We start from the raw sequence: 12,612 nt of genomic DNA on the forward strand, positions 1-12,612 counted from the left end.
TTAATGGACTACTTCATCCAAAATAATATTCTGAGATTATTTATTTACTCTTCATGTCATTCCAAACCTGTATAACTTTCTGTCATCTTCAGTCAGACACAAACAGAACATTTTGAAGAAAACAGCTAGCAAACATATGTTCTAAGAACATGCATTTAGAGAATGTAATTTAAGACCAGATAACTTAGAGCAAATGTTCTTTTAATGATATTGGAAGAATGTTTGTCCATGACTTTGAGAGAACCTTACTATTCTGAGAATTTTCCTTGTTAGCTGGGTAGTAACTGTTTTATTTGAGGAATATAAAGACGTACAGCGTGAGGTTTAGATGCAGTATGTCATGACAGACTGGTTTAAATCAAGCATGTAGTCAGACTTAGTTGCCGCAGAGTCGAAACCTACATGTTAAATGAAAATTCCCAGCGTTTGAGACTTTAGTCTTATCTCCGCAGCATTGACACTCTTCCCCCTCCACCCCCGAACACACTCAGGGGAAGGAGAGCAGGCGGCAGCGAGCAACCCGAAGGTAATTTCTTGACATGATATCGCATGGCAGCTTTTGTAGGCCCCCAGATGAAAGGATTGTGGCATCTGGCACTTGGGAATCTTCGAGATAGTCAGCCAACGTATCAGATAGAGGTGTCGCTTTCAGATGCGTGAGGACTGGTCCTGCAGTTCTCACACCAGACTTGTTCAGATTTGTATGTGGATGGTTTCATCTGCAGCTTTGGGCATACTGTCTGTACGCAGGCTTGAAGATGAAGTAGAGAATGAATAGAGCAGAAAGATGAATCTATCTGCTTCCTTTTCTTAGTGTGTCTGTCACGTGAAGCTACAAATTGTATTTTGAATCTATACCTAAGCATACCACAAACCCCCACCCATTTAACACATTTTTTCAATAAACACATGCACACATAATCAAGAGGACATTGTAGTTTAGTAATGGTTTTGTACTTTTTGTATGTTATTTTGTCTTTAGACTGATGAGCAGGCCATGCTAGAAGATACACAAGTTGCTCTCATGGACCTGGAGAAGGTCAGCTTTTACTTCCGACAGTTTGAAGGAGAGCCTCATGTTGCTAGTGAGTACTCTTGGAAGAAGCAACTTCCTTTTTGAACAGGAGATAATCTAAGCTAAATATACTAGTATGTTTACCGTATGTTTCAAGTGTCCCTGAAAAGGTATTACCACCTAAACCACACTTAAAATGTATGTATGTCTTTGCATTATATGAGAAAACATCAATTCAAATGGTATTTGTATTAAATTTATATCACACACAAAATGTTTTTTCTTTGCTCAAAATGAGAAAACAGTAAATATTTGTTTCTATTAAAATTATGAGTGTTTTTCATAAAGTATTTGGACACTGTCTGTTGATAACTATTAGTGCAACGTGTCCATATTAATGTGATGTAAACATTTTTAAGCATTCAAAGGTTTTTCAAATATGTGTATATCGAACATTTATTTTATATACGTTTTTTGTATTTTTAATATAATTTTATATCAAATATAAACTGCTATTATATAATCTGTAATTTCATATGATTAAATCATAATTATTACATTGTTAATACTTACAATAGTGGCAGTGTATGTATTCTTAACTTCTGTATTCAAGAAGTCACATGGAAACAGTGTGTTTGAATGAAATATTTTATTCATAAATCCTCTGACTCCATCATGCTGATGGCTTTGTGTCTTTTTCTCCAGATATGCCCATCTCATACCAAGTCGAGGGCACACGGCAGGCTTTGAAGGTCTGTTTTTACCTGGAGGCGTTCTGCTTCCAGCAGTTACCCCAGAGACTAAGACACGGTGGCAGCTTCAAAATCTACCCCGTCCTGTTCACCCAGGGTACAATGTGTTTCAATGGACATAGTTAGCCTAAAGCGTGCCAAAAAGTGCTGAATTGTGCTCTTTTAAAGTGGAGCCAGTTATCGCCTCAACTTTTTTTTTTTTCAAAATAATGTAACTAATACATAGCAAAATGTCTGAATAATGTAATTTTTCTTTCATAGCCTTGGAGAGCATGGAGGGATATTATTACAGAGAAAATGTGTCAGTTGAGGAATATCAGGCCCAAATCAATGCCGGATCCCTGGAAAAGGTCAAGCAGTACTACAAGAGACTCCGGTAAGTCATGCTTCACCTGTCAGTCAAACTTCAGCTCTAAAACTTCGCAATTTTCTCTCTACGCCTTTATGCCTAAGTGTAAAGCTGTCATTGTATTCCTGATGAGGTGGAGTTGGGAATTCTGGGAGATTTTAACAAGTGGTTGCTCAGTTGTATCTCTACCCTGTGAAGGACTGGAAGTGCCATTTGAAATAAAATAAGTTAATAGTTAAATTCCCCCTGTGGTGAAAATCAAGCTTTTAATGTTGTTTATATGTATATGTGGTGTTTTTAATTGGCTTTAAGAAAAAACGTGCAAATTCATAAGTCAACACCATTGTTGAGTATTTTCTCTTTAAAACTGCAGTGAACCAAAGACAGTCTCAAAACCGCGGTTTGAAATCGCTGGTGTTTCTGACGTCACAAACTACCTTGTAACCAATCACATAAACGTGTGATCGTTAATGAGTGAATCTCTGAGCTGGTGTGAGTGGGTGGAGGCGGGCTAATTTGCATATTGCATATTCATAGAACCGCGTATACTAAATGAGGCAAGGGTGTAGAGTTACATTCAAGCTATTTTAAGGCATGAAGAATTTTTTTTCAAGAAAAAAACTTTTAAATATTTAATTTTGGTGATAAAAGATGAATTTTAAGGGATAAAATTATTGACTACAGGGGGACTTTAAACATTTTGAAATGTAAATAAAAAAAAAACACATTTTCAAACGGACAAACACATAAACATTCGAAACTGCTTTAATTCAAGTTTAAAGATGTAGACATCTGGCTCATTGCCCATACTGTAATTACATCAGTCTGTTTGTATAATGTTTTTTTGTTGGGATGAAGATGAATTTGCCCCCAGATTTTAAGATGAGTTTAATTCATCAGTCTGTCAAAACTAGATTTTATTTCAAAGCCACAACTGATGTCTCAGATAAACTATACAGGCAAAAGTATGTTGGTACCCAAACATTCTGGTATTCCAGGAACATTGCTGCAGTATATTATGGGAATATTCCCATCCAGGAATCCAGATATCTGTAGATCAGTGTTTTACACCGGCTTCATGTTTCTTTGGTTCTTTAGTTATATGTTTAAGTCTCTTGAAACATTAAAATGGCTGTTGAAACATGTAAGTTGTTTCCAAAACCTGAACATCATCACTGATACTCAGAATATGAGGGAATTTGATATGTTTATGGAAAATAATCATCATGCAGGACCCTAATAACATGGTCTCTGAGCAGCTTATGTTTGCTTTATAGCACACAAGGTAAGCATCTGGTGTAGATCTCGCCCGTAATTGGTTACAGTGTGCTGAGGTCAGCCAAGTTCCATTGTGTTACGCGTGCCATAGGGGCATGTTACTTTTGGAGACATTTGAATGGAAGCGAGCCTGCCAATTGTACCAGAGATCAAGTACAGCCTTGGCTTGGTTTGAGGCCAGTGGAAAATGTATGACGGGTTATTCAAGAAATATTGTCTCATTATGTGCAAACACTGTTTTGGTTTAGCTTGCCAACATTCGGGGTGTAATGCTGACAATTATCTACACTGTGCTCTCTGGCATACTGGCATTTTGAAAAACTCTGTCTATATTCCACTAATAACACAATTCTTCAGAGCCTTTTCCATACTCTTGCTATCTGAGCATTGGTATTGGCATTTTTAAGCCGAGCTTGATGGATTTGTATCGACCGAATGTGAAGTGCGAACAGTGAATGAGGAAAAGGCAAATTCGCTCCTTCTTCAAAATGCCACTGTTCTTATATGGATATGACAATGAGGCGACTATTTGATAGATGCTATTCTTCAAAATTCTAAACACGCTGTCCACATTTTAATTTTTTCTGAAAAACCATATGATTTTAAAATTGACTAGTCAGTGTCTTGTCTAAATGATTAGTTGACAAAGGAACCAATATTGTCATATATAATAATTATGTGTTATTTATAATATATCAAATAATAATATTTTGATGAATATTTATATTAATTACAATAATTCTATTTTATATTACATTTTAAATAAATGTACATATTCAATATTACACACACACACACATATATATTCAAGTGAATTGTTGAGCCAATGCAGGTATCCAATATACTGTTACACATGTGTTTTATTTCTCAACTGTTTACGTTCACTTAGGACATAACACACTACTGTATGTTTACAAGGAAACCCGCCAATATGGGCAATTTTACATAATTTTGTGTGTATATGTCGTAAGAAGACGTGAAAGTACTCAATTCAGTATTTGCGTGCTTCGGACGTGTGTTGCGCGCACAAAACTTCTCAAACAGCTCGCGATTACCGAATTGAGTTCACTTTTGCATCTTGCGCTTGAATATTTAAATTGCCAAAAACACGTGCAATTAAAACACGTGCAAATGATAAAGTTTCGCGACAATCCCGCACTGGCTCGTTCGGGCAAGTGACAGTTCCTTCAACTGTCCCGAGCTTCATTCACGCAGACCCGGGCCGTCGAGCAGTCCTTATTGTCGAGCTCTGGAATATACAGGAATAAAGTGATTGAGTAATCTTAATCCCCAAAGGACAAATGTAGGATTGCCAGATTTTATTTGAAAGTAGTCTTTATTTGTCACAAAACTACTGTTGTTTTAACCACTTATATTGCACGTTTATTTATTTAAACCTGATAGATCCTAAAAAATGACCCCTATGAGATCAAATCCAAAGAAAACGTGCTCTTTACATCTTTGGCCTTTGTAAATGATTGACAGTTTGATTGGTCATATTGCATCTTCAGCCGTGTAATGTTCTGAGCTCATTAACAAGTTCAATTGATATTATACTGCAAAGATCCAAACAGACCCATTCGCCTATGTTGGTAATGATTTGAATGGAAAAGAATACCAAAATGTCTGGAGTCTAAGGGATAGAGGGATGTCTGTAGATTGCTTATTATCCAGAGCTAATTTTAATAGTAATCAAAATGTTATGGGAGCACTAAATAAGATACATTAGTTGCGTATCATATGCTATAATACCCAAAGAGAATTATCAAAGAGAATTCCTATTTACTTGAATTAGAAATATGAACTATATACTGTATGTATATGTTGCTTCATGCATCACAATGATGAAAGAAAGGCACATGTGCATTAAACCCAGATGAAATATATGATATATTACTGTTCAAATGTGAAAGGAATTACTTCTGACATCACTGATGTTGCTCATCAGAGTAAAGCCAGGAGATTGACTTAGTGGTCTTACCACAAAGACCGCATCTGTCTTTACAAAAAGACCACATTTAGCACATGCCAGGAAAAATGTGGGGCTATAATTTCAGCTAAACTGTATTCTGTTTGTCCATGTCTATGTCTTAAAGGAGATACAGTAAGACATCACTTGAGATCTCCTCATTTAAGTCAATCTATTCTGACTGATGAGGTCATTAGAATCATCATGAAACAAACCTGATCTGAAACTAACAAACATGTCTGGTCTCATGCGAATGAATTTTGCATTATGTGCTTTTTCATTTCAATTCATATAACTATATCACATCCATCACTAAAATACTTAGTTGCTTAAGGCTAGAATGGTGAACCTGAAACATTTGTATTACCTTCCCAGATCATTAACCACAACATTGTGTCACAGTGGGGATTCTGACAAAGAGCAGACACTTAATTCTTGGCCAGTTTCTTTATTCAGTTGGCTTACTGTCCAGTCTCTCTGTCTGACATCTGTAAAGTCAAATTTGTGTATACATAAGTATTGATGATTGATGATTATTATTAAATTTCCTAAAAAAATGTCACTATACTGCGTTTGCCGTTCAAAGTTTTGAGAACGATTGGACAGAGATATTTTAACAGAGTTTCTTCATTAGCACAAATGGCATTAGAGTTGGTAAGTTCAATTCATTTCCATAAATCAGTTCAGTTTCTTTGGCATAATCACTCAAAAAATGTCTAATGGAAGTTTGGGAAGAAATGTCTTGATTTATTTTTGAACTATTTTTACTGTTTTAGTTGTTGCATTAAATTTGTTTAATATTCTTCACTGCAGTGACATTTTGGCTGTTTGGCTGAGATGATGATTCATCTGATTAAAAATAATCACCCTTTTAAGCCATTACAGCACAAATACAGAAATATCAAAACATAATCAAATATCATAAAAAGGCGGATTATATATACAGTATATACAATATGTACAATGTATATTGCAAAGTATAAGATTATTATATCTATGGAATGTCCCCATAAAACCCAACATTATTAGTATATTGTCTTGTTTTACAGTTAAAATATAAAAAAAACACTTTAAAAAAACAAATTTACTTGGAAATAAACAGGGTTTTTTTCATAGATTGGATCTTTAATACAAGTATTTTCTTTTGCTGGCAGTTTATTCACAAAGTCCTAGATGTTTTGCAGGGAACGGAGAGAGAAAAATACAAATGGCAATAGCAAGAATGAGAATTGACAAAAGGGATGGTGTGAAAGAAAGGTGCAGCTAGAGACACATATACAGTACTATACTGGCAGAAGTGGATATGTTAGACGTTTCAGAGCATTTGATTTATTTATTTGCTGTAACTATGCTATTTTTGCTTGTATTTGTACCACATTCAGCACTGCATTAGCTCACATTGTCAGCGTACAGCTCTGGAAGAAGTTCAGATGAGCATGCAGTGTTAATGTGGTCTTTATCAAGTTGATGTCAGCTCCAGTTGTGTCTTTTCCTGGAAAGCGCTTTCGGTGACAGCACAGTACCCCTTTTCATGTGGAATGGAAATTAAAATAGTTGGACTACAGTTGGCACATTTAATCGAATCCGTGACTCATCTGGTAGTTTTTAAGCTGTTCAACTTTGTGTCCAGTTCATGTCCAGTTCAACTCCCTTCATAAATAAGACTTCAAAGTATGGGATAGAAACTGCTTCTAATACACCCAGTAAGTCCGTAATACAGTTGAGACCTTGATGTGGCATCAGATGTGGTGGCTGATTTTTCTGATGATGAACCACCAAAAAAGACTCCAGCCAGCTTCTTTCATTTCAAGGTTTGTGGATTGTTAGATTAATTCCACAGCTTTGTTGACTAAAAATAAACTTGTTTTTTTGATTGTTCTCCTAAACAAGGCATTCACTGCTGATTTCAGATCTAAACTCCACATGCCCACAAGTTCTTTGTTTTTTCCTGAGTTACTGAAGTGAGACTTGTTTGTAGTGGTCTCTGCGGTCCTAGTCATGTGGATGTGGTGAGTTTGATACAGATGGGTAGCTCGTTCTTGTAGCACTCTGACCCTGTGTTAGGTTTCTGGATTGTGGGATGTGTGTGTGTTAGACAGCTGGATTAATGGCCATATGTATCAGCCGGTAAAAGCTCGATGCTTGGCTAGTCGCGTGTCTAGAAGTTGCCGTAAGAACTGAAATTGGTTGAGCGACCTGGTCCCAATGGGAACACACCTAAACATGGGGTGAAATATATTTGTGTGTGTGTGTGTGTCTGTTAGAGTGCTTTTATGACAGCTTTGATGGAACCAGCATGACATCATGTTTGTGAATCGGTTTGTAATTAGTCGAGGTTTGATGAGGTCATGCGTTGGGTCATGGTGGCGGTTGAGGCCTAGCGCTATTTGTAGATTTATCGGTCTTTTTAAAGGCATGATGACCTGATAATGACCATGATGCAATGCTGAGCCTCAAAGAAACCAAATAAAAATAAACCTTTGGCAGAGGGCACAATATTAGCCAAAACCAAAAGTAAATGTTAGACCAGGAGTGTCAAGAAAAAATAAATATGCATGTTTGGTCAAATATGACGAATTGAAATTTTATAAAATGTTATTTTAGCAAATATTGACTATGCATTCTTAATGATAACATTGCTTCTCTTTTATCGAGAAGATCATAGTGAACACCTGGCTACTTCAGTTAGCTCTGAAACCTGAAGATCATCATGAAGTTTAAGGTCCTTTGAAACCCAAGGTCTCGTTGCCAAATTTTTATAGCCTCTGTCCTGCAAATGACTTAATTGCATGATTTAAACGACACATATGTCAGGGTAGATAATGCTGTTAGACCCCTGTAAACTTCACACTGCTGTTGCACAGAAATACACACTTCTCTTCGCCAGACTTTACATACATGAGCACGACGAATCTGGGTAACATTTAAGTTTAGGGTCTATTAACTAGTGGCTGATTAGCATGAATATTACTAGGATATTGGCTGTTTATTAGTACTTATAAAGTACATATTAATAATAATAATAATAATAATAATAATTCATTACATTTATAATATAATGCCTTATTCTAATAATGCCTTATTCTACATCCCTTATTCCTACCCAATACCTAAACTTAACTTCCGTACTAACTATTAATAAGCAGTTATTACGAGTTTATTGAGCCAAAGGTAATAGATGATAGTTTGTTAATTGTGAGAATTGGACCCTAATTTATAGTGTGGTCCGAATCTGTTCTGTTTTAAAATAAAATTATTATATATTATGGAGTTTATGAATGTATGTAAATGTGTTTTGATGTATTGTGGTATTGAAAACAAATTTCAGTAAATGAATAAAAAAACATTGTTAATTTGATTCAGTCAATACCTCTATTTGCATCTAAATACAACTCCATACTATCATGGTCCCCCTGAGGCATGCTGTATTCATTCATCAGTGTGTAATCATGCCCGAAGACCCCAAAGCACACTGGGTAATGCTTGTGAAATAGGACCAGAAGTGTTTTTTTTTTTTTAGGTTTTAAGATGAAACAGTGCAGTGGCTGCAATTTGCTTTTAGGCCCAGCAAACAGAGGCGCAACTAAATTGGTTCCATCCTTGGATCCTGTCCAGAATTTCCATTAAAGTCTCTCATAAGAGCCCATGGAGAGAAAACACAGGCCATCAGTTACTGCACAGTGTGCCTTAAAGGAAAGACCACTGCTGAGTTACGACTCCTGCAGGAGGGTCCCACGTTCACCACACACAGACCAGGACACATTCTAAGATAGCATTGCCCTCTGGTTTAATGGATTACATTTGTCTGCTTGAGTAGTGACCCTTAATCGCAGTAAAGCCCACCAGAAGCAGAATCCATTTTCACAGCGTGGGGGGTTTGTTGTTATGCTTTATCTCTGATGAAATCTTACACTTCTTGACTCTGAGATATTTGAGATCCTTCCTTCCTTCCATTCATCCATTCATTCATTTCTTTCTTTCTTTCTTTCTTTCTTTCTTTCTTTCTTTCTTTCTTTCTTTCTTTCTTTCTTTCTTTCTTTCATTCTTTCTTTCTTGATAATTAGACTAAAAAAGAGAGTAATGCCATGTTTTTGTTAATTTACCTTGATAATGTCATTAGACAGGTTTTTTATACACCACCATTGAAAGGTTTGGTTGGTAAGATTTTTTTTAAATTACTATTTTTTAAATGTTTTAATGTCTAGGCTGCATATATTTGATAATGCAGTAAAAACAGTAATATTGTGAAATATTTTTACAATTTAGAATTTAATATTTTTTGATGGCAAAGCGGAATTTTTTCAGCATCATTGCTCCAGTCTTCAGGATCGGATGGTCCTTAAGAAATCATTCTAATATGCTGATTTGATGCTCAATAAATGTGATACTTAATATTTTTTTAATATTAATAATTTCAAATTTTTAATAACTAATAATTGTTTCAGGATCCTTTGACAAATCTTTTGTAGCATTATAATTTTTTTTGTTACTGTCACTAATCTTTTGATCAGTTTGTGTTATTGCTGTATTCAAATCTTTTTCTTTTCTTTCTTTCCTTCTTTCTTTCTTTTCTTTCTTTCTTTCTTTCTTTCTTTCTTTCTTTCTTTCTTTCTTTCTTTCTTTTTTCTTTCTTTCTTTCAAAACAAACAAACAAACAAACAAACAAACAAAAAAGTTACTGACCCCAAACATTTGAACAGTAGTTTATATATAAATGTGATTGAACATGAATTAGGTTATATTTCATATTCATGTCAAAATGTCAAAGCACCATGTACCATCTGATGTCATCACTATACCAAGGTACACAGTATTTCGCATTGCGCTATATCTACACTTTTTTTGACTTTAGACATGTACAATGGTATTCTTTTTAGTATTGAAGTAACATTTAAAAGAATAAAAGGTTACACTTTATTTTAAGGTACTAAGTACTTATAATTAACTACATGCACTTACTATTAGGGTTAGTTGCATGTAATTATGCATAATTTATGCAGTAACTACGTCACATATTTCATTAGTTAACACTTTATCTTACAGTGCCCTTGTTACATGTATAAAGTTTATGTAAAAGATAACATTCAGGATGGGATTTTGTGGAAAAATCTCATGCCCCTAAATAAGTCAACGCACACCCCCTGTCAGTGCAGTGTTTCTTAACAGTGAGTTGTTGTCTCTGCCGCAAAACTGAACAGCGGATGGGCGATTGATCTAGTCACATAAATCGTCAGCTCCATCTGGTGCTTTTGAGCTCGCCGAACTTGTCTGTTTGGTTTTGCGATGCGTGAAGACCCGTTCTGCACATCTGCTGCGTAGAACTTTAAGGAGCACAGCGGGCTATTGTTTTAAATCAGTGGACTCTTTAGTCACAGTCTGAAGTGAGGGGCACATTACATGAAACTGTACTGGTGTGGATCAATCAGGACGTGAACCATAGTGACTTATGAACTTTAACTGGTCTAGCACAACTTTTTTTTACAGGTGTAGAAGAAGAATCTCTCTGCCTTTATAGATTTCAGTCAAACTGAGTGTTACAGAGCACTTTTTAAAATCCTGCTCTGATATGTCCAGGCAAGGACATCTTTGCTGATGGATGTGGCCATGGCTTATTCTGAGACTTTAGGCCATCTGCAGGAATGGTGATGGACTGAAACTTCAGAGACTGAGAAATCACAAAAATGAACAAGCAGCCGGCACAGAACTGCTGGATTGTGAAGGTCTTGTGTCGGCAGTCTGAGAGGCATTTGTCTTCTTGACTGAAATTACAGAGTACATTTTCTTTTTGCCTTTTCTTTCTTTTCAACACACTCTGTTGTAGTCAGGGTCAGTAAATATTAGAGCATTATACATTTTAGAAAAGTTTAATCATATCTTTGTTACTGTTGCATGTAAAAATTAAAATGTAAAATAAAGAATAATAATATTGAGTAATGTAAATATAATATTACTAAAATACACACAGACGTTCAAAAGTTTGGAGTTGGTAATATTTTTTTAATGGCTTTATATGCTCAACAAGCATTAAAAAGCCAGTGATATTGTGAAAAATTATCACATTTTAATGTTTATATTTTAAAATTTAATTTATTTCTCTGATGGCATATTGCCAGTCTTCAGTGTCACATGATCTTTCAGAAATCATTCTAATATGCTGATTTGCTGATCAATAAACATTTCTTATTGTTATCCATGTTTAAAACAGTTGTGCTTAATATTTTTGTGAAAACAGATACATTTTTTCGACATTCTTAGAATAGAAGGATTGAAAGAACATCATTTATTTGAAATATATATATATTTTTGTAACAATGTAAAATTATTTACTGTTACTTTTGATTACAAATTCTGGTGTGTATGTAATATTTGATCAGACTGACTTTATTGATTCAATTTTTTTTTTAATTAGATGGTAAACCTCCGACTGTTATTTTACCCAGAAAGCGGGCAAATGTCTAAAGTGAGATTTCGCTTTAGATATGACATTTGAAACAATAATATACCAGGATCACAGACATTCCTGTGTACTGAAATGGTTACAATTGAAGTCTACCAGCTGCTGAATCAGAGTTTAGAGGCCGTGATGGATGTTTCTAAGCCCATTAACCTTCATTCGTTTTTATTTGCGCTTTGCATGATATGTTGGGTGCTGCATAATGAAATGATGATGAAAATCCTTTTGTAAATCAGTGGAATTAGTGATTTACGCTCCTAGTGCTTTAGGCTGATGGCCTCTTGGTGTTTCTAAAGAACTTTGCCTAATGCTTCCCATTACACTAACATAAGCTGCCTCAATTAGTATGCAGGGTGAGTTAGATATGAAGGCAGCTCAAGCTCAAGACTCCATGCATGTGTGAGAGAGAGAGAGAGAGAGAGAGAGAGAGAGAGAGAGAGAGAGAGAGAGAGAGAGAGAGAGAGAGAGAGAGAGAGAGAGAAAATACCTGAGTGTATTTGTTAACATACTTTGGCTTTATTAATAGTCTGTAGTTGTGCCACAATTTTCCTATCATCTTCTCCAATCAGCAGAGGATTAATATATTTTACTAATTAACAATAATATTAATGCTGTGTCAAATGAGAATATTATCGTGATTAATCTCTCCCTGGCTAGGGTGCAGATGGTGGATTAATTTACCTGACAATAAACATGTGCTGCAAAATGCCACAAAACCAGAACCATAGAGCAGACAGTTCTGCCATGCCTCTTTTACAATAAAATATGTTAATATTTAATAATATTTAATAAAAT

The 12,612-nt window shown here is 35.3% G+C and overlaps 1 protein-coding gene across 1 annotated transcript in view; it reads left to right on the forward strand.

Moving 5' to 3' along the window:
- prex2 (phosphatidylinositol-3,4,5-trisphosphate-dependent Rac exchange factor 2) overlaps positions 1-12,612 on the forward strand; it is a 125,757-nt gene that overhangs the window by 90,709 nt on the left and 22,436 nt on the right. The window contains exons 33-35 of the mRNA XM_077244580.1: positions 983-1,085; positions 1,721-1,864; positions 2,029-2,143. Coding sequence (XP_077100695.1) covers positions 983-1,085; positions 1,721-1,864; positions 2,029-2,143 — 362 coding nt within the window. The remainder of the gene's footprint in view (positions 1-982; positions 1,086-1,720; positions 1,865-2,028; positions 2,144-12,612) is intronic.

The sequence above is a fragment of the Siphateles boraxobius genome, unplaced genomic scaffold (genome assembly GCF_051911475.1).
Source record: "Siphateles boraxobius isolate OS27281-9 unplaced genomic scaffold, OSU_SipBor_1 26, whole genome shotgun sequence".
Taxonomy (NCBI): Eukaryota; Metazoa; Chordata; class Actinopteri; order Cypriniformes; family Leuciscidae; genus Siphateles; species Siphateles boraxobius.